The sequence below is a fragment of the Phocoena sinus genome, chromosome 2, assembly GCF_008692025.1.
Source record: "Phocoena sinus isolate mPhoSin1 chromosome 2, mPhoSin1.pri, whole genome shotgun sequence".
NCBI lineage: Eukaryota > Metazoa > Chordata > Mammalia > Artiodactyla > Phocoenidae > Phocoena > Phocoena sinus.
Genome location: NC_045764.1, coordinates 156,591,922 through 156,615,140, shown reverse-complemented (window position 1 = coordinate 156,615,140; position 23,219 = coordinate 156,591,922). Strand labels below are relative to the sequence as shown.

Below are 23,219 nucleotides of genomic sequence, written 5' to 3'. Positions count from 1 at the left end.
GGTAGTATATCAAATACACTTCTCCGTAATCTGGGATCTACATCCTGACTTTTACAAGACTTAATTATAATCATAGGAAGTGACTGGAATATTCAAAGCTTGTTTATTTTGATTACTAAATTATCTACCTGCCATATACAATCCTGGAATTCTAGGTATACAATAAGATATAAAAACATTGTCTGTTTACTCAAGGAGCGCGGAATGTACACAAAGAGATGCCAGGTTCTATCTCACAATATGGTGCAAGGTTTTATATTTTCATTTATCCATGAAAAAGAAACATAAAAATAACGACTTTAATTCACCTCATCTACCTCAAAGAAAGTACTGTACATTCTTCTCCAAGCCCCGAGGGGAAAATATCCTGCTCCCCGTCTCGCCCTTATCCTGCCCTGGCAGATATGTTCATGCAAGTGCTGGCAGCCTTCACACATTGCCAACTCAGATAGATCTCTAAGAATAGCACAGGCAAGGATACTCAGCTAGAGTTGGTGACAATCACTCCATTCTTGGGAAAAGGCTCTGAGGGTTATCTCACCATCCTTAAATGAAGAACAAGCTGGATTCACGTGCTCAACACTTTCAGGAGGTTCTCAATATTTGCTGATTGTTTGATTCATTTCAATGGAATAAGGTCACATCAATGTCAACTGCATAAAAAGGCACTTATTATCTACCTCTATTGGGTCCTATGCTGTGTTGTAATGCAGAGCAAACAGGTTTTCTGCAACTCGGAAATCTGTGACAATGACCTAGAACACTGATATGAACAAGTAGAACAGAGTACAGACAGCTGAGCAAACAGTAAAAAAAGTCTATGAATTAAATAATACTAACATTTTGTACAAATTGAATGAGTACACAACTTTAACTGGGAATGTTGGCAGGAAGCCTTGAGGAGTGTATGCTCAGACCAGATAAGGCCATGGAGAATTCACAACCTTTTCACTAATTAATCAAAATGCAATGTAGCAGGCTGACAAAATAAACCTGGCTTTCCCACACCATATTCTAGATCTGCTCTGGAGACTTGGAATTTCCCCCAGGGAGTCAAGGTCTCGGAACATGTCAATTACTCATTGCTGGCTAAAGACAATAGCTTTAGCAGCTCTAAATCTTTTTCAAATTAAGGGAATAAAGCTAACTTTATTAGTCTTAATAAAAATTAATTTTTAATTTGCTTTGCTCCTTTGCTTCAAACAAAGAATCAATAAGAAATAATGTTTGTAGTCTGTCGTTCAGAGTGAAGTAAGTCAGAAAGAGAAAAACAAATACCATATGCTAACACACATATATGGAATCTAAAAAAAAAGTGGTTCTGAAGAACCTAGGGGCAGGACAGGAATAAAGATGCAGATGTAGAGAATGGACTTGAGGACACCGGGAGGGGGAAGGGCAAGCTGGGACGAAGTGAGAGAGTGGCATTGACATGTACACTACCAAATGTAAAATAGATAGCTAGTGGGAAGCAGCCGCATAGCACAGGGAGATCAGCTCGGTGCTTTATGACCACCTAGAGGGGTGGGATAGGGAGGGTGGGAGGGAGACGCAAGAGGGAAGGGACATGGGGATATATGTATACATATAGCTGATTCACTTTGTTATACAGCAGAAACTAACACAAAAATGTAAAGCAATTATACTTTAGTAAAGATGTTAAAAAAATAAAAAAGAATTACATGGGGATATGATTAAACCTAGGCCCCAGACCCACCATATCAGAAAAAGAGGGCTGGGAGTCTGTATTTTAACAAGCATTCCTGTAATGTTTATAACAGGACCAATTTGGGAAATACTGATTTTTTGTCAACAATAAAATAAAACTTGTCAATTGAAATGTGGGGGAAAAAAAAAGAAAGAATGTTTGTAGACGATTCTATAATGAAGAAAGCACTTTTTCCTCCCTGTATATCTCGAACTTCACAACAGACCTCGTGTCCTGGTGAAGAGGGTATTATTAACATACCCATTTTTCAGATGAGGTAAGAGGAGTGAAGTAAATTTTCTGTATAATAGGGATGCAAGTGCTCCTTAATATTTCCTCTAAGATAAAAGTATGGTAGATCTTTTTAAGATTAAACTATGGTAGACAGCATGTGCTTTGAAAATAGTTTAAAAACACTTTACTGGTAAGGTGTATTCATTAATCAACAAATAATTATCTAGTGCTAGTAGGTGACAAGTCCAATGCTATATTCCTATACATTGAATTGCATAGTTGTCTTTGGCCTCAGCAAGCTACCATCCACTTAAAAGGCAAGTTTGTGACTGTTCTGTAGACACTTAGAGAAATGAGGATTAATGAGGACTGGCCTGGACAGAGAGGACTCAGCCAAGATGAAATGGAAGTGAAGTTGGGAAGATGCCAGGGTTGTGGCTAAGAAGAAGAAGAAGCAAGGGCAGTGGGGAGAGGGTAGGGGAGCCCATGAGAAGGCAAGAGAGTGTGAATGTGCAAACTGGGAAAGTAGTAAAAGAGAAGCTGAAAATTTGTCATTGCAGCACCTAGCACAGGGCTTTGAATATAAGAAGCACTCAGTAAAGAAAAAGATGAAAAATGAAGTTGGGTCTCAACCAAACAGTGAACTTTCCTCAATCTTATCAGTCAGATAATCACTGTTTCTCTTATGGAGGGCAGAAGTTTCTTCCCCAACACTTCCCACAAGAAAGTAGAACTGTCAGTTTTAAGGCAGCCATTAAAATTTTTTGAAAAAGAAGATGAAAGCAGTGTTTAAGGAAAATTCATCTGGCCATAGTATGCAGTTTAGGTTACAGTGAAGAGAGAATGGTGTTGGTGAGTATGGCTAGAACTCAGGTGCATCAAGAAGGTAAGGGAAAATGAGGGTCAGTAAGGAAGTTTTCAGTGAGAAAGAGAAAAATGGTCACATAGTATACTAGATTTTACTCTATGATTTAAAATGAGAGGAACTCTGAGGAAGCATTGTTAATGACAAAAATAGAGATGAGTGTGGCAGTAGTAGAAAAGAGAACTCTTTTTCATGGGACAATATTTTTCCTTCATCCTCTCCAATGTGAATGTTGACAATAGTTTTTTATCCTCTTCCTGGAAAAGAGGACTCTTCCGCAAAGAAGATGGAACACAGATGGTATGAAGATATGTGGCCAGTATGGACTTTGCCAAAATCCCGAACTCAGAATGTCTAGGTTGTAGACCTAAGAGCTGACTGTGGGTGAATACTAGGGAAAGCAGAATGACAATCTGATGAAAGGGTAGGAAGACTAAGCCACTGCTCTGCTACCGAGTTGAGCATGCCTGGAGTTAGTACTTAATACACAAGACTATTTCCACTTCTGCAATGCAATCTGTCACCTTTATCTCCAAATACACCAACCTAGACTCTTGAACCTAGTCAATGTAAGACCTAGGTAGTCAATGAAGAAGAAAACAATGTAACTTACAAAAGGAGAGGGATGAGGACAAATATTTGAAAGGGTTTTGCAAAGACTGTTTACCCCTTTTTCCAGATTATTATTATCTGGTGGATGTCGTAAAAATGAATACTAGCACTGACATAGTCTGTACTGGGTGGGGTTTATTTCCTCTTGTTTTGTAGGGGAAAGGGGGACCAGTAGTGAGTTCCATCCTGGTTTCCGTATATATGATACTGTTTCATTTACATTAAAAAAAAAGTACCTCGAATTCAGTCTAGCTGTTGTATTTTTCCTCAGTGCTGATACCACTACGTCCAATTCAAATTTTCTAAATAAAACAGAGAGGAAGAGCTTAACATATTACAAACTCTTAACCTTATAATGTGTGTTTCTTGATATTTATTTGGCTCAAAAAAAAAAAAAAAAGTGTGAGTTCACGGCCTGGCGTTGGTGTCTAGCCCAGGTGTTAGCTAAGTTCTCTTAACTTCTACAACCACCTGCACTTTTAAATATTGCCCCACGATGGACTACGTTTCCCAAGAGCACACACAGAGAGAGGCCCTTGAAGTCCATTGTGGGAATTGTAGTCCTTGGTGACTTTTCGTCCAACCCTGGATTCATGCTCTGATTCCGGGATGATTAAACCCAGGAGCTACCAATTAGCTGGGGCCATGTCGGTGAGGCCGTGGTCCAACCGGGAAAGCCGGTGTGAGAATCTCGCGTAATGATTGGCCAATTCTTGACCCTAGGGGCGGGGCAATAAGGTGGGCGGGAAGGCCGCGGCGATTGGGCGAGGAGCGTACGACGGCGGGCGTGGATTGGCTAAATGCTAGGGCAGGGAGGCCTGGGAAGGGGCGGAGGAAGGAAACCAGAGCAGGAAGAGCAGCAGCGAGGCGGCGGCGGTGGCGGCGGCTGAGTTGGTGGTGGCAGAGGAGAAAGCGACAGCTCCAGCGGGTGGTAGCGGCTCTGAGAGCAGGATGCGGGTCTGGGTTGGGCTGACGTTCCTGCTCTGTGCGGTGCTGCTGGACTCGGCCTCCGCGTCCTCGGGTCAGTATCCGCCCCCTCGGACTGGAGGCCAGGAGCCACCGCCCCCCCGGCCTCCATCCCGGGGCAGGGCCGTGGGGGCTCCAGCTCACACCTCGCGGTAGCCTGTCACTCGCTGTCATTTCTTGGGCTTCGGTTGGCGTGGGTCAGAGCGGGTGTTTAGGGGAGCTTGAGAGGGGAGGAAAAGAAGGGGCGGTCCCCCTGCTCACACCTCTCCTCACTTCACAAACTTTACACGACTCCTCCCGAATGAGCAGTGACTCCATGGGAATGAATCCTGACAGCTGGCTTAGACCCACAGTGACACAGGAGCACTTCCAGAGCTTCCACGACTCTCATGTAGATTATGTGCTGCATCGGTTTTGAAACTTTGGCTTTGGGATTTGTAAGTTAAGTAATTGGTACACCTGGGGTTGTCTGGGCAGAGCCAGGTCCATCAAAACCAGGATGTTGACAGTGGTTTGGTGGGTTTGCTTAGTACCTGAGATTGCCCTGTCTCTTTGTTTAAAAAATGAAGACTTTTGATGTAAATGTGCCTACTCCGTACCCCTTTTAAAGAAATATTCTTAAGAAAATGTTTTTTTACTGTGTCAGAGTGTTTCTGAGCCGCCCCATGTTTGCTGACAGTAATTTTATGATTTTTGGAAAAAAATCCTTGTTCTTATAAATGTTAGCATCTAGATTTAACTTTTTACATAGATAGAGAAATTCATATGCTTTTGATTTGATTTTCCAGTTAGCTGATTTATACCCTGGCTCTGAAAATTATCATTTCTCTTTTTTAATAGTTTAATCTACCTACATCTGAAAACGTCTATTTTGAGACTGTTGGTAAAGAAGCATTTAGTGTTTCTGAGTATTGGTTAAAAAAACAATCAGTACAATAAAGCTTTTGAATTTTAATCGGTTTCAGTTAACAAAACAGCAGTTCTGTGGCTTTAAATTTTTTTGGAACAAGGCAGGGTATAAATGTCAACTCTTTTTTTTTTTCCCCAACAGAAAATTTCCCAGATGGTTATCTGAATCCTCAAATTATCCGTCCTAGTTGTAAGTCAATGCTGTAACGTCATTCTGCTTCTAAAATAAGAGGTCTAAACCTAAAATTCTATCCATAGTGTGGTTTAAGATACCGTTTCAAAAGCAACAAGCATATGCCAGTTACTTTACTGCCAACATCATGCTCTGAGGTCCGCCCCCCGCCTTCTAGTGTTGATTTGTGTTCCTGACCAAATCTTTAAAACTCTGTGTAACTCCTGAAGCCACTGCTAGCAGTTATTTGATCAAAGGAAGTATGAAATCAGTACTGTAGAGTACCTGATGGACCATGAACCACCTGCATCAGAATTCCTCTTAAGGGTTTGTTAAAAACGCAGTTTTAGGTCTGGAACAGGTTGGGGTATCTGTAGTTTAAAAAGCTGCACAAGTGATTCTTCACCCTAAAGTGTAAGAACTACTAATTAAAGAATATGGTGCATATCCCTCTGAATTCAATTTGCAGAACTTAAAGAAAATTAAAGCATGTAAACATTTTCCTGCATCTTCCTTTGACTAGATTGCACATATCTAAAGCATCATGTCAGTGGAGATGATGCTTGAAGAAGTTTTTTAGTCAACAGTTGGGATTCTCCATATATTATAATAGAAGACTGTTAATACTGAAGTGTTAAATCTTTGGGTTGTGTTGATGTACTCAAAGGACTATGTTCACAAAACATCTGTTCTGATTTCCATCATAGTTAAACTGCCAAAACCTTTCTCTGGGAGAGGCGAAAATCTTACTCAGCCAGAACTAAAACTATATAGATGTGCATGCTGATCAGTAATAAAGGCACTACTGTTCTCACGTGAAGTGCAAATATCATAAAACACTTGTGAGATAAAGTTTTATAAGTTGAGTACATGGATTTTCAGTTGACTTTTTATTCATTAAATTGCTTATTTATACAGGATATCAGCCTCATTTTTATTTTAAAGATTTACTCCTATTTAAAAATCAAGTTTTGGGTCATAATTTTGTGTTGACATAATGTTTGAGTGTTGGTGGTTACCCAGAGCAAGTTGCATTTATTGCCAGGTAGAATTTGATCAGCCAACAAAGGGAATCTTGATCCTATCATTGTTACTAGCTGTTATCTAATATCTTGTCTTAAAGGCATGTAAAAGTATAATACTTTTATTAGAAATGTTTTCTTTTCCTTGTGAATAGATAAATTTAAAGGAGGAGATTTAAAAGATACTTCTCTCATTTTCTCAAGATAATAATGAAAAATGCTTTAACTTTTCTCACATGTTTTCTTGTTTTTGACGGGAAGTGTCTTACTGGTTAAAATGGTTTACTTTTTTTCTTTATGCCAAATAATATTACAGAGTCTAGTAAGTTAGGTCCATTGCTAGGTATCTCAGGTAACAGTTATATTAACACCATGTATTTAAAGAGTAGATTTCAGATTGCAGAATATGTTTTATTTCACTGTTCTTTTGTTCCTTAAAACTTTGTTGAGAGTCAACAAGGCAGATGATATTATTCCCTTTTGACACTTGAGGAAGAGGAGGCTGAGCAGACTTGCTATATCGAACCGTGTGTGCAATGTTAACATGTAACGAAGCCAGGTTTTGAGCCTAGCTCTCCAGGCCTTGGATTTGGAGTAATTGGGAATCAGCAGTATCCTAGGATCTGCACAGATTCAATGGCAAAGCCAAAGACAGGATATCTGGTCTCTTTTCACTAAACTTGTAAGACTTTCTGTGTTTGAAGATATATCAGTCTGTTTAATTTACATAACAAGTTGGAAAATGAATTTGTAATGACCACTTTTCCCTGAAAGAGTATCCCTGGTATTTTGCCGTTTTGTTAGCTGATATAATAAAAATGAATATTGGTCTTTTTCAAAGGAAGGGGTATGATTACCAAGGTAATGTAAACCGTGGTATTTTGGATATGATACTCTTGAGAGAAATCCATAGCTCTTCATTGAATCCTTTTGCATTCTTCTTGTTGCTTGATGTATGTGTTCTGATAAAAACATTACTATATTCTTTTTATTTATGTGTAACTTCAGTATTTTTAATCCTTACCTGACTGCCTGTCATAAGTCTCTAGGTTATAAGAAACTTCTTTAAAGTGTTATGTGAATGGACATATTAGTTTCAAAGAGAAAATACCTTTGCTTTAAGATTACCATCTGGAGTAGGCTTTCCCAGTTTAGTAAATGAGAAGGAAAGCTCTTATTTACCAGTAACCTGAGTATATATTCCTAGTTCGTGGAGAGAAAAGAAAGAGAAGCATGATGCCATTCATACAGAGTAACCCCAATGTCACAAGTTCCCATGTCTCTGGGAGTTCAGAAACACATTTTGCTACTCTAATGCCTAACAGCTTGTAGTGTCTCAAATGTACATGTCTTAAAATTTATTTATAGGCATCTATATTATTTACTTATTAGCTACATATGTGAACTATTGTGACAAGGTACTCAGTTGAGTGATTACTGATTTGAGTTCCAACTAATCTAAAGTTTCAGTATTTGGGGATATACCCTATACATTTCACATTTAATGTCTGCTCTTGATTTATTAACTAGCTAATGTTTATGACTAATTAAATACATTCACACATACAACTTTGTTATTAGAGGTGAATTTTTTTTCCTTTATCCAAAGATCTGCTGAGAATGGACTTTGAACCGTATGTTAGAACTTGGGCTTTGGGTAATACTTGTGAAGAACTGAGCATGAAGGATGATTGTTCATTAATTGACATCACTACCTAAATGTTATGGGCACTGTGGGACTAATACATGCTATACCCTTCTCCTCCCCACCCACCAGAAATAAAATATTTGGAAGGTAATCTAAAAGTAGTGAGTGTGAAAATAGCTATAATTTAAGTTTTCTTTGAATTTACAGCACTTTATATATGGCACAACCTCACCAGTAGACTGATTTTTCTCAAATATTCAAAAGAAACAAATACTGTGAAATAGAGTTGGGTATTTGGTACATAATGAGTTGATTATACTTCTTAAAGTTGGCTCAGTACTTTGGTAACACAAACTCCAAAACATGTTTTTGTTGTACTTTGGAGAGTTACAAGTTACCAATCATATTTAGGATCTAACCATATGAAGTAAAGATAAACGGCAACCATAACACCAAATTTTCTAGTAAAAAAATCACATGGTCTTATAGCATTTTGTCTACTGGTTAATTTCTCACATAATTTACGGAGCTGGCAATACCGAAGCTTACACCTGGATAAAATCAGGTAATTTTAATAGTAAGAAGGAAACTTAGAGATCATCTGACAGTTGTTTTTTTAACTGGCTGGGAATACAAAGATCAAATATTTGTGAATGGCCATTGGGTTGTTGAATGTGTTTATATAAGAGCAGGAAAAAGAATAGCAAGCAGCCAGAATAGAAGTAGCAGAGAAATACAGAAAGAATAATAGAAGGAAACTTAATGTAATTGGACTAAACCAAAACAGCCAATATGAATTTGGAAGAAAGATGTAAATAGTGGCTGTATTTATTATTTATTTGATATAAGCTATTGATTTCTTAATAAATAGATCTCATGTGAGTAAATACATGATAGTGTGATGCTACTTTTTAATGCATATCTGGTTATGTCTTCAGTAAAGTCGAACACAAATTCTGACTATCTTTGGCCACTCTGCTGTCAGATAATAATAATTCTTAATGTCCATCTTAGTGAACAATAAAATGCTAGTTATCACTAAAACAAGCTAGAGTAACTCCAGATTCTGAGCTGAGGAGAAGAATGGGTGGAATCCCGAACCGCAAAATCAGGGCTCTATTTTTTAAATTTAGCAACTCATTCTCAGTAGTGGACTAACTATAACAGAAGAACTGGATGTCATCTGAAGAAATGTCTGGTTTTGGTGGTGGTGGTCTTGGTCTTCCTACCTGTGTACCAGATGAAGCTAATGTCTTTCCTGAATAAAGAGAAAAAAAATACCACCCCCAATGCCCTTTTTTCCTTTCACTTAATCTTTTCTGAACAGTTGTTGAATACAACCAATTTTTAGATAATTATAGATTTATTTATCCAGTGTCTTATTATTTGTTGTATTATCAGATGCTTTCATTTAACATACCTGCAATTTCCAAACAAGAAAGATGACTAAACTGTCTTAAAATTTCTTTACAGATGAAGAAGGCAACCAGGATGAAACCTTAGATTCCAAGGTGTGTACTCAAATTTACATTGACCAGTATTTGATGCCCAATTTAAAAGCATGAATGATGTATCTTCAAAAAGATGTGAAATCTGCATCTTTTGAGCAACAGAACTATATTTTTTTAAAAAGGAAAAGAAAGATAGCTAGTGCCAATATTAGTTCTTCTGGGAGGAAAAATCACTGACCTATAGGAGAGAGAATAATATTTCTAAGAGTGTTGGTTACTAGATTTAATTCCAACTTAAATGTGCTGTGTGTGTGTGTGTGTGTATGTGTGTTGAAGAGCCTGAAGGCAGTTACATTTTTTACTGCCTAATGAGAGATTGATTTTATTCTTTCTGTTTTAGTTTTTTAATTTGAAGATTTAACCTCTGCCATTTGTTTACACTTATCAATTAAAAAAATCTGTTAATGCACTTACTTGGTTGATTGAATGAATAAGGCTGATTATTACATCTTTAAAGAGACCAATCAGTTATGATCCCCGATCTCTAGATTGGAAGGAATGTAGGTAAGAAACAGGAAGTTATAGTACAGGGCTGTCATATGGGGAAGTATAAGATATATTGGGAGCAAGTAGGGGGAGACCCTAACCTAGACTTGGGGAATTTAAGGAAAGCTTCTTGAGGGGAGGTAACATCTAAGTTGAAATCCGAAGAGTCAGTTTTAGGCAGGTGATGAAGGCATGTGATGGACACATGCCAAAGTGTATAGAGGCGAATGAGTATGACACATTCAAGGAACTGAAGGAGGTGTATCTGGATTAGTGAAAGAAATGGTCAAATTAGGTTGGAGGGAGTCTTGTTAGTAGTGGAAACTAAAAATACTTTATATTGTCAGACTTCTTTGCCGTCAGATGAGTCGGTAGAGGACCATAGCCCAGCAGGCAGAGTAGTCGCTGGTCAGATATTCCTTGATTCAGAAGAATCAGAATTGGAATCACCTATTCAAGAAGAGGAAGATGGCCTCAGAAGCCAAGAAGGGGAAACTGTCACAGAAGAAATCAGCTTTCTAGAATCTGCAAATCCAGAAAACAAGGACTATGAAGAGCCAATGAAAGTACGGAAACCAGGTAGTCTGGACATTTTGTTTACTTTTGCCTTATTTAGGAAGGAGGCAACTGAAATTTTAAAGCTAGTATAGAAGGTGCAGTAGTCCTATTTTACTGATATTCACCACATATAATGTATAGCGTATAATTTTACAGGATAAGTTACAGAAGCTGAATTTGATAGTCACAATTGCATTTGTATTATATTAGTATTCAAACATTTCTTTTTGGACTCCAGTATGTAACAGTCTGTCAGAGTGGTACACAAAATAGAAACTCAGACAGGAAGTGTCTAACTTGCTGCTTTGGTTATTTTCAGAACTGTGTTAGGATTTTTACTACAATAATCTTTTCAGTCATCCTAGGTAATTTGATTTAGTTGTTTATCCTAAAGTTACATAAAAACTTTAATCCTCTTCTAACTTTTGCTTTCTTGACACTCTAATTTTTAAACTTACAGCTTGATCTTTCTCACAGTAGAGTGTGCTAAATACCTATTCTATTAAAAATTAGTTATTAATGTATCCACTCTGCCCTGTCCCACCACCCATCTGTCATTTAGTTTATTATTTCAAAGATCGCCGCCATATCTGCTTATTCTGTTATTAGCCAATCTCGAGAATTGATCCAGGTTTTACCTTTTAAAAATATAATTTTTATTACAAATATTTTATACAAAAAAAAAGAGAAACCATTTTTTTCTTTGATTAAAAGTACCTTAATCCCATCAAGTAGAAATAACAGCTGTCAACATAGTGGAGAATACTCTTTCAGGCTTTTTTCTAGATGTATGGTTTCAAGAAGACTAAACTGGTTCAAAATGTGTATACTATTTTACAGCCTGCGTTTTGCACTTAACAGTTTGTCTTGAACATTTTCCCATATTATTTAATATTCTTTTACAATTTAATGGTTAATGGCTATAAAAATTTTACATGTAAATATACCAAACAATATTTTTTTTTGCTGGGAGACCATTTTAAGTATACCTTTGTACACATCTATGAAAATTTCCTTAGAGTTAGTTCTTAAAAGTAAACCTTAAAAGTAAAGTATAAAATTTGAAAAGACATTTGAGTCATATTGCTAAACTGTTCTGCAGAAAAGTAAGTCTGTTCCTTTTCCTGTACCTCAGCCAAGTGTATATTACCATTTTTAATTTTTGCCAAATATTTATTTTCATTCCTTCCTTTTTTGTTAGGGAGACTTCCAAACAAGTACAAAAGTAGAGGGTGTAATGACCCGCATGTACGCACCGTCACCCAGCTTCAACAGCCATCAACACTCTTGTTCTTGTTTCATCTTTGCCACTCCATATCCATTTACTCTTTTTTTCCCTAGATTATTAAGCAAATTCCATTGTTTTACCTGTGTACATATCTCTAAAAGTAAGAATTTTTTTCAACAAAATGAAAGATACAATAGTATTCTAACACCCACAAAATTAGCTATTATTCCTTTATCACCCAGTACCCAGTTTCCGTTTAGTTTTCCCACTTGTTTCAAATGTCTTTTTGGAATTGGTTTCTGTCAGTCGGTGTCCACACTAAGATGTTAGGTTTTTCTTAATCTGTAACAATTTTCCCTTCCTTGTTTTTAAGTGTCATTTTATTTGTTAAAGAAAGAATATCCTTTGTGCCATAGGATTTCCCTTATTCTAGATCTAGCTGGTCATATGCTAGTAATGTAATTGAACTTGTTCCACTATCTGCTGTCTAGTCTATGAACTGGAAGTTGGCTCTGAAGGCCTGGGTAGATTTAGTTCTATTTTTTAATCGTTAATATTTATAGTTAGTGTTGTATGCTTCCCATTGCATTACCTGGGAGTTACATAGTATCTGATTGTCCCACTCCTAGTGATTGGTCAGCAAGGTCGGGTGGCGTCAGCCTGACCCAGCCATTCAAAAGTTCCTCATTGACCTTTCACCCAGAGCTTTTGGGAACCATTTCGTTTGTTGTCTGGATGCATTATTTCATTAGGAGTTTCAAAATAATGACATGTTAACTTATCATTCCTCCTGCATTTGTTATCCGGAGTTCTTTTCTAAAGAACTTTCCCTCATCAACTATTTGGTTACCCAGAAATATAATCCACACAGCAAGATAAATGCTTGATTCTTTCCCTTGAAATATTTTCAGATAATGATTTGGTGCCCTAGCGACCTCCAAAAGAGACCAGTGAATATGTTTTCTGTTTGTTTTGCTTTGCTTTTGAGCATCATTACAAATCCATGGGTTTTATACAGCTAGGCTTTACTCTTTTGCAATCATGCTTTTTTATTGCTCACATTATTGCATTTTTGGCTCTTGAGAGTCCCTTTAAGTTCATTCCTTTGTCCTTTTGACTAATCGTAGGTAACTTTTAAACTTCTTCCTTTTTAGGCAGGACAAGATGTCCCAAATTCATATTATACTTTTCCTTACCCCAAAATGAATCTCAGCCATTTCTCCAGGGAATCCATATTCCTTTTAGTGGGAAATTGTATTTATTTTAGATACTGTAATCTAGACACCAAGGATATGCATTGCAACTGAATTGTCATTACTAATAGGCCTTTTTGGTGGGTAAGGTTAGGAAATATAACATTGATATTGATTATTCTAGTTCAAATTAAATATTACAAGTGAGATAACACAGAGGGTCAGAGTGACAAACTCACAAGAATCAGAGATCCTACCCAGTATCAAACTTGACTAATATTTTCAAAGATATAATTATCACAAGACACAAGTCACAGATCTGTGGCTGCCAGAGCTGCTCCCAGGTCCTGTCTTACCTCAGTTAAGATGCGCTCTGGCTTATTTTAACATATGTTTTTAATATATGAGGCCTTTGAGTGATTGATATGGAGTGTCACTTCCACAAAAGGGAGCTATTTCGGTTATGAAACATCTCCAGTTTATTCCCTGATAACTGCATGGCTTGTGTGGTATTTTCTAGGAAGTCACGCCTGATAAATACTTACATCCTAGGTTTATGTACAGTGAGCAGCCTGGACAAACCAGGTCCAACCTGGTAAAGCAGTGCACAAGTAAGGACTCTCCTGGTGGTAAATACCTTGAGTGCATTTGCCAGAAGGCCTCTTGTTAGCATGTGTCTCAGATGGTTTGATCATGTCACCTCTCTGTCTCTCTGCCTCTTGGGCAGTAAAAAGAGAGAGTGGATTTCAAGTCTGCTGTTAGTCCTTTCCACCCATCAGGATTTTTGCTTCTTTCTTTTATGTTTGGGTCTCCTTGCCCTGATGCTGAAAATCATGGTACCTAACAACATTAATGTTATGTTACTTTAATCAAACAAATAAAGTATATATCATTTCAAAATAACAATGGCAACCTTACCACTAACCACCGAATGCAGTTTAAGGTTTCTTTGTGGTTCTTTTTGTTCTTAGTATTTATTTTACTAGTGATTTGTATCAATAATATGATGTGTTTTAAAATCATTTCAGTAATGTTCTGTGTGGTCATACCAACAACGTTATAAACATTCAGATTCACTTGTTTTAGTTTTTCAATAATTGCTTTTTTTTTCATTCAAACTTGTTTTTAATGTATAATTAATACATGAAAAGGCTTATGTACATACATATAAGTTGCATATGCATGACTTTTTGTGTACTCCCAGCTACATTAGACCTGGGTTATATGACAGACTTGCTTCCTTTGTCAGCCTCTTACCCATGTCTCTGCATATTGATCTTCCTAAAACCCAAATTTGATCCTATAATTCCCCTATTTACAACCCCCATTATCTTCCATTTGCCTATGAGATGAAGTGCTTGCTCCTTAGCAAGATTCACAAAGCCTCTGGGTGCATGTGGCCGCCATCTTCTGTGACTTCATCTCCCAAAGCTTCCCCCCATTTGCCCTTTTCCAGCGATGCTAAACCCATCACCCTTCTTCAGAGGCATATACAAGTTCACCCCACTGCTTAGGAAACCTTCCTCACCCCCTTGCCCAAATCCATATATCGCCTTTCTGCTCATCCTTAAAGATAAACTTAGGTTTCTCTTTTCTAAAGTAGTTCCTGAACCACCCAAGGGTAGTTATGAATCTCTTGTATGTATGGACTTCTTATCTAGTGTCCCTGTTTTCACCCTTTCCCCTGATGCCAGTTATCTAATAGCAGGCAGACTGATCCTACTTCCTGTTCACAAGCCACCAATGGCGTCCTGTCACGTTCAGAATAAAATCCAAACAAGGCTTTATGTGATCAAGCCTCTCCTCTCTGACCTCATCTGTCACTCACAGGACTCCAGTCACACTTGCTTTCTGCTGTTCGTTGGAACATTTCACACTTATTCCCAGTACCCAAGACCACACCCCCGGGCTCGATGATTCTCTGGAAAGACTCACAGGACTCAGCATATAGTCGTATTTACAGCTATGATTTATTACAGAAAAAGAGTACAAAGCAAAATCAGCAAAGGGAATGGTGCATGGGGTGAGTCTGGGGGACGCCACATGCAAACTTGCAAGGGTCTTCTCCCAGAAGAGTCACACGGTATGTGTTTAATTTACCCAGCAAAAAGTTGTGACAACACGTGTGAAATGTCTACCAGGGAAACTCCTTAGAGACCTGGTACCGGAGTTTTTATAGAGAGCTAGTCACATAGGTTCTCTGTGCCTAGCACATACCAAAATTGCAGACTCCCAGAAGGAAAGCACGTGTTCAGCATAAATCATATTTTTTGTACAGTTGAGGTGAGTCACTCATAACAGTTAGGGTAGTGGGAACCCTTCCAAAATCTTAAGTTCCCAGACACAAGCCAAGGGCCAGCCTTGTAAGCAGGCCTTTTCAAGGATAGAAGTTTAGGCCTGCTATTTTCACTCTACTCTACGTGGTATACCCCTTTGGTCATTGGCCAGGTTGTCTTCACAGCAAAATTATTATCAATATGACCCAGACAGCAGAGTGAGACCAACTTGCAGTATTGATTTCAGTTGTGCTCTTCACGTGTCTTAGCCAAATAAGAAATCCCATTAATCATAAAGGTCTATCTTAGACAGGTAGCTTCCTCCTTAAGTTTCTGTTTTAACTTTTTTTACCTGGCTCTGAGCATCAGTTCAGGCCCAGTACAAGTCTGGCCAGTAAGTTGAAGCTGAGTTGAAAGCCTTCCAGGGCTGAGGCAGTGTCGTGATAGGGTACACATACAGAAGTACAATCCCAAAAGCAATTTTGGGGGATTCCCAGAGAATCCCTAGAAACGGAAAGTTTACAATCGTTGGGCACCGCGAGCAAGACATAAATTAGGCAGTGTGATGTGACTGCCCACTGTGGGTATCTTATCCTAGGGATCCCAGTCCAATCCAAAAAATTTAGTTCAGTGCTTGGTTTCAGGGGGACTGCCAATCAGTTCCAAACAGTTTTGTTGCCTGTGACAACAGTTCATCCACCTCGTGAGTGTGGTCAGCATCGGGAGGTTTTCTGCATGGAAAGTGCAGGGGTTGGGTCAGATCCTGCCGCCTCAGTCAGCGCTGCCGGGTATGATCATAGCTCAGCTGTCTGAACTCAGAGCGCTCTCAACAGCTTGGAGGGGTGCACAGAGAGTTTTCCTTCAGGAAAAGGAGGAAGCTTCCAGAAGTAATTTCGAAGAACAAAGATCATAATGCCCTCTCCCCTCTCTTGTGCCTTTCCAGCTGCAGGGGTTTTGGTTTATTTCCCTTGGTTGTTCTAAAATCAGTGTTTTCCCCTCAACATTCATTATTTTATGTTTTTACAGTCATCCCCTACTCTCATCCAGACCTTTCATCTGGAGGGGTTCTGTAAAAGAGGTGCAAAACATCTTCATAGAAAATCCCCTTTATACAGCCGAACCGGAAAAACGTCATTTTCACGAATCGGTCAGGACAAAATTCCTGAATTTTCAAAAAATTTCAAAATAGTTTTACATAACCTCCCACCGCTTTCACTCTGGTGACTTTATCTGGTGAACAGCCTAGAAAAGATCAGCCCCTTTCTGAGGATGGCTGCATGACTAATCACCTTGCACTCAGGCGTGTGCAGCAGGAGAGACGTGAGGGAAGCAGAGTCAGAGGTGTAGTCCATCGTTGCGAATGGCAGCTCTTCAGGAGACGCAGGCACAGGGAGTTGACCTCAGTTAGACATGCTCTAGAGGGGGTTGGAGTCGGCTCAGCCTGTCAGGAGTGATCAGAGGTCACAGTTGCTGTGATGTACCCTCTCCCAAATTGCAGCTTTCAGCTATAGCCACAAGTTAAGAATGTGGCCAGGCTCTGTGTCAGCACTATACAGGCAGTCAGCAGCTTGATTTCAGATGGTCCCATCAAAGAACAAGTCCTTTCCTGCTGGGATTTGTATGGGACCCAGACGGTGCAGCTGAGCAGCTGTGATGTCCTCATAGGGTAGACCCCCACAGCGAGGTGGCCTAATGTGCAGAGGTCACAGAGTATGAGTTTTCTTTATGAGCCTATGCCTGTTTTCAGTTCAGCACAGCTCCCACTTAGGTTGGAAGCTTATACCAGACAATATCAGGCCTCAGCTTAGAATCAGATACAGGCAGTTAGGATCTGTGAATTCAGGAGTTTAAAAAAAGTCAGAGGCTTTTCTTCAGCAGCAAAGACTAGATGCTACAGGCCAGAAAGGCCAAGTGGCAGATAAGGCTTTCCTGTGACCGTCTGGTTGTGTCATTCTTCAAGTCCAAATCGACCCCTTCACAAGTATGCACATTGGTCTCTAAGGGACAGACCTCCACTTTCACAAGCTCTCATTAGCCAACTAAAACCTGCTTTTTAGAACTCTAAAAGTAGATCTCCATCTGTAGGTCACCTTTCTTTCTTATTGTCTCCCTTTTTCCAGAGGCTCCAACAAGCAAAAATTCATATCTTCCATAGCAAAACTCATCAGTTACAGAGACTTGTTCTGTTTCCAATACTCAGAGAGTTTAAATTCCAACCCGCCCACTGGCGGCAAAAAGCAAGGAAGTTGTGTCCCACTAACACATTTCTTTTTTTGCAGCTTCCCTTGATCAGGATGATTCCTCTGGCATGTATGCAGTTACAAGCATTTAACATTTTATATCCATTTTTACCATACATCCAGATGTCATAACCACAAAACATAAAGTCACTAAAAAATTTTCCTTTTTTCTTTTTTCCTCATTGCAAATTTACTTAAACTCCTAGCAATATGTTCAGTGTTTGCAGTGTTAGCATTGAAGCTGCCAGGGAAGATCCAGGCTGGAATGCAGGGGAGGAAGGGGAGTGGAGGAGGTACTGCAGCAGCAGCTAGGCTGAAAAAACTGCTGTGGTGTGACCTCCCTCCCTTTTTCTGTTGTTGTTTTGTTTTGTTTTTTCTAAAATGTTGCTACAGCCCTGGGACCTGATTTAAACCCCACCCCCAGCCCACTTGGAGAAGAGCACAATGCAGACTTTTAACATTTTTGGCCTTTTCACCTTTGGGCATTTGGGGCCCCTTTTTCCTCCCATGGAGGAGAGAGCAAAACCCAAAGGCATCACTTTAGCCAGCATGGCCAGAAGCAGTGTGGGATGCAGCAGGCCTACTGTCCAGGAGTTGGATCTATCATTTTCAGATTCCACAGGTAACTTTTACCTCTCATAACATACAGCAGATCAGCTACTGCTGCATACCATGGATAACCCCATAATCAGCTGGGCACCAAAGATACATCACACCGGGCCCCTTATTCTTGTTTTCCCAAAATTTCACCATCTATTAGTGAGTCAGGGTTGGTTTAGGGAACCCCACTTCTGATGCCAGTTGATATTGGGAGACCCCCTAGACCACCCCTGGGTTCAGTGATTTGCTGGGAAGACTCAGGATACAGTTGTACTCACAGCTATGATTTATTGTAGTGAAAGGATACAAAGCAAAATCAGCATGGGATGAGGTCCAAAGGAAACAAGGTGCAAGTTTCCCAAGGGTCCTCTCCCAGTGGAGTCACACAGGATGCACTTAATTCCCCTAGCACAAGTGACAACACATGTGAAATGTCTTCCAGGGAAGCTCATTAGTGACCCAGTGCCTGAGTTTTTAGTGGAGACTAGTCATGTAATCACTGTCCGCCTGGAATCTACCAAAATTGCAGACTCCCAGAAGGAAAGCAGATGTTGAGCATAAACCACATGGTTTGTACAAGCAGTTTAGGTACAGTGAGTCACTAGGGTTAGGGTGGCAGGAACCCTCCCAGAGTCTAAGTTCCCAGATGCCAGCCAAGGGCCAACCTTTCAAAGGATAGCAGTCATGTCTGTTGTGTTAACTGTTTTCTGCATGTCACCTCAGTAAACATTTGTTGAAAAGGAATGAATGAAAGGCCACCAAGAGGGGAATGATTACACTGTGGTATTCCCCTGTTACAGAATACTCAATAGTCATTTTAAAAGGAACATGTTTTGTTGGCAAATAACAGAAAATCCATCAAACAGTGGCAGGAGCAGAGGTTTATTTGGCTCACATAACCAGAACTCCATAGATAAGGTGGTTCAGGGCTTGTGCCATCAAGGGTTCCAGCTCCTGCTCTCTCTCCTGTTCAGTCTCCTTAGTAAATTGACTTCATCGTCATGTTTGTCCCAGCCGGTCACACCTGGTGGTAGCTGCTTCTCCAGGTCCTAGGTCCTCAGGAAGAAGTGGTGCCTGCATCAGAGGAGCGGCAGCCTCCCTCAGAAGTCACTAGTAGAGCTGCCAAAACTATCACTTGACCATCCCCAGCCCTACAGAGGTGAGGAAGGGGTTACGAATTGTTAGCCAATCTACACTGGCTCCACCTGAAGGAATGTTAGTGATAAGTGAAAATGTCACATTGTAAATAATTCACTTAGTGTTGAGGGAAGCCTGGGACCCGGGACCCTTTGCTGCAGTGCTGCAGTGCTTGCCCCTGGACACATCTCTCCTCGAGCAACAAATATATAGAAACTGTATGGGACTAAAAATAACTGCCTGTGTGTGACAGTGGGGCAAAATTATGGACAAAAGATAATAGAGACCAAAAAACCCAACTGCCACTTTTGAAGAGCCTGGAGCAAAAGCAGGGGGTCGGGAGCAAAAGCAGGGCACTGCTCATGCCTCCTGCACACGCCACCATAAAGGGGTGGGCAGACCACCTAAGCCACCGCTCCGGCCCAGCCCCTGGACACACCCCTACCCTCACCCCGTATAAGGAACCAGCTCTCGCCCCATTGATCCTCTATTGCTCAGGGTGCTCCAGAGAAATATCAATAGAACTGAAGGCCCTCTGCTGGCAGAATTCCTTCTTGCTCTTGTTCTGTTAGGCCTTTAACTGATTGATTGAGGCCCACCCACATTGTGGAGGGTAATGTGCTTTACTCAAAGTCCATGATTTAAATGTTAATCTCATCCAAAAAACACCATCACAGAAACCCAACGTTGTGTTTGACCAAACATCTGGATGCTGTGGCCCAGCTAAGTTTATACACAGAGTTAACCATTACAGGTCCCTTATGGGAAAGAAAGCCATTTGTTTCCTCACATTTGCACTTGAAAAGAAAAATGAACCTCTTTTCTAGGAACAGTCATTACCTTTGGAGAAAGATAATTTTCAGTGGTAACTAAAGATGACAGTGATTTTTCTTTAATTTTGTATACTTTCCCATTGCTTGGATTGTCTTTTCTACAATAAACACACTACCCTAATAGTCTTAAAAAAAAAAATCAAATAACCAGCATCTTGGTCTGTTTTGAATGGCACTGAGCTTAAACTTAACTAAGCATGCTTAAAATTGGATTCTGAAGTAAGAAAGTTGGTTGAGTAATAGGATAGCATTTTTGCTTCATTGTCACATGCAAGGGGTGGGGGTGGAAAGGAATAAACAAACCTTAGTACTCTGACTAAACAGAAGATAAATGGTTAAGGAAACATAGGCCATAACCTACAACAGGTCTATAATGTAGAGTTTTCTTTTATCGTTGTTTCTTTTGTTTGGTTGTACAAGAAATTATTTGTGGAAAGAAACGCCTTTGGGAGACCATCCTTGTGGAAAAGCACCCCACCAGGGCTTTTGAACTCAAAATGCCTTTACAGCCATTATTTAGTGAAACTCACTGTTTTGTTTTGTTTTAATATTTATTTATTTATTTTGGCTGCATCGGGTCTTAGTTGTAGCACACAGGATCTTTAGTTGCGGCATGCATGTGGGATTAGGCATCGAACCCTGGCCCCCTGCATTGGGAGTGTGGGGTCTTACTCACTGGACCACCAGAAAGTCCCCAAACTCACTGTTCTTAAGCAGCAGTTTTCCTGAGCAAGTTTCACTCTGGTTTCTGACTGCCTGTCACCTAAGTGTCGTGAAGCTTTTGTCACTTTCTTCTGGGCACGTGGGCCAGTGCTTTCTTCTTTTGAATGATTATTTTCACAGAGAGAACTGAGCTTATATGAACTCTGATCTTAATGTTTTTGTTCATTCTCTAGGTGACTACATTTCATTAATTTTCTGAAAAATACATCTTAATCCTTAAAGCAGTGCCTTCCTTAGTATAGTCTGCATGTCTGTCTGTCCTTCATTAATGTAATTTCTCAACTCTAGTTAGCAATTCTCAACCTTGGGTGAAAACAGTCTTCTTGTAGCAAATAACATAAAATTGTTATTTTCCCTAGAAGATTACTATACCATATTTCTCAGTCAACAGTAAATACCTCTTTATTTGGCCTATACCATTTGCTTTATCTCAAGTATGGTTTGCTTCAAATCATCTGTTATTTGTGTTCCGTCTGTAGTACTTTAGGAAGTTTGATGTTAATTGGTTGGTTGATTGAGTTTTTATCTTTGTGTTTACTAAAATTGCTGAACACTATATGACAGTTATCTTGAGGTTGGTACCTTTTTAACGTTAAATGTGTTTCAATTTTTGACTATAAATACATTTGACTATAAATATAATTTTTGACTATAAGTGTGCATATATATATATATATATTTTTTTTTTGTGTGTGTGGTATGCGGGCCTCTCACTGTTGTGGCCTCTCCTGTTGCGGAGCACAGGCTCCAGACGCGCAGGCTCAGCGGCCATGGCTCACGGGCCTAGCCGCTCCGCGGCATGTGGGATCTTCCCAGACAGGGGCACGAACCCGTGTCCCCTGCATCGGCACGCAGAATCTCAACCACTGCGCCACCAGGGAAGCCCGATTATAAGTATATTTTTGACTCTAAATATATTTGACTAAAATGCTACTTACTGCTGTATATTTGGAAGTACAAAATTGCTTCAAACAAGCAGCATGATTAAATAGTCGTCTTATTAACAGAATACCCATCTAAACTTATAATATCAGTCTTTAACAGAGTGTAAATGCTCTTAAAATGAGGAATTTGAGAGCTAAATCCCTTGGCTTTATCTGTATGGATCAAGAGGTTGATGTTTTTGTTTTGTTTTGATCTTACAATTAAAAATGAGGAAAAGATGAGTATTTGTATTCCAGGACATTTAATTCAGTACCAATAGCAACATTCTAGCCACATTTACATTGTTTTCTCTTTGCAACTGAAGAAAAACGTACAACCTAAAAGTTGCAAATTAAGTTTTATTCGGGGACCTTACTGAGGACTGTATGGTGGGAGACAGCCTCTCAGATAGCTCTGAGGACCTGCTCCTAAGAGGTAAGGGAGGAGCCAGGATATATAGTTTTTTGATGGGAAGAAAAAAATGCATGTAGTCAGACATCAAAATATTACTGCTAATCACAAAAATCAGACATCTCAAGTTAATGATTTTAGTGCTTTTCTGTGTTTGGGAAGATGCAAGAGTCTGGGCTCATTGAAATTATTCCTTAGATATGCATCTTAACTATATAGAGCCAGTATCCTGTTTTTCTCCATCCTGAATTCCCCTCAGGGTGCACTGTTGGGGATGCAGCTGCAGTGGCTGGTGGCTCTATGGCAGACAACATTCTTTGTTTACTGAATGGCAAACGACAGTCTTTGCCCACACTCTTGAATTCTTTCCACCAACGTTCAAACATGCTATAATATTAGAAAAACCAAGACTTGGCCCCCAGTGCCCCTCCGACAACCACCTTACTCCTCCACTCCCCTTCATAGCATTATTCTTTGGAAGAGTTGTCTCTGTTCACTGATTTTGCTTCCTCTCTTTCCATTCTCTAATCGGAGTGTGACGAGGCCCTGGTCCCCTCCAGACCACTAAAGCCACTCTCCTCCAGGCGCTTTCTAATTGCTGAATACCCGGTCAGTTCTTGGTCCTTACCTTACCGACCCCTCATGTATTTTTTTCCTTTCTCTGAAGATGCTTTCTTCACTTGGCTGTGGTTCCTCGGAACCTGCCTGATGTTGAAACGTAAGGTTGCCCCCAAGACTCAGCCTTTATCTTCTGCTCTGTCTACACCATTCTCTAGTGACCTTTGATTCCATCTGTGTTGATGCCCAGGTTTCTCTGTAACTCCTGCACTGTAGTTGATTTAACCAACCTACTTATCATAAACCTTTGAGTTCTTTTTGGCTTTATGCTTTTGAAATTATGATGATGCACAAATGCTCTCTTGGACATACCTCTTTGTATCTTCATGGGAGCACTTCTATTAA

General features: G+C 39.7%; 1 protein-coding gene across 5 annotated transcripts in view; it reads left to right on the top strand.

Moving 5' to 3' along the window:
- Positions 1–4,247: 4,247 nt before the first annotated feature.
- The window catches only part of SEL1L (SEL1L adaptor subunit of ERAD E3 ubiquitin ligase), a 56,995-nt gene continuing 38,023 nt past the window's right edge, over positions 4,248–23,219 (top strand). For 2 of the 5 annotated variants that reach the window (XM_032622521.1, XM_032622519.1), the window contains exons 1-3: positions 4,263–4,440; positions 9,610–9,647; positions 10,481–10,712. In XM_032622521.1, coding sequence (XP_032478412.1) covers positions 4,371–4,440; positions 9,610–9,647; positions 10,481–10,712 — 340 coding nt within the window. In that variant the 5' untranslated portion in view covers positions 4,263–4,370. Of the gene's footprint in view, positions 4,441–9,609; positions 9,648–10,480; positions 10,713–23,219 lie in introns of all 5 variants that reach the window. The other 3 variants (XM_032622517.1, XM_032622520.1, XM_032622518.1) reach the window with 3 other exon arrangements.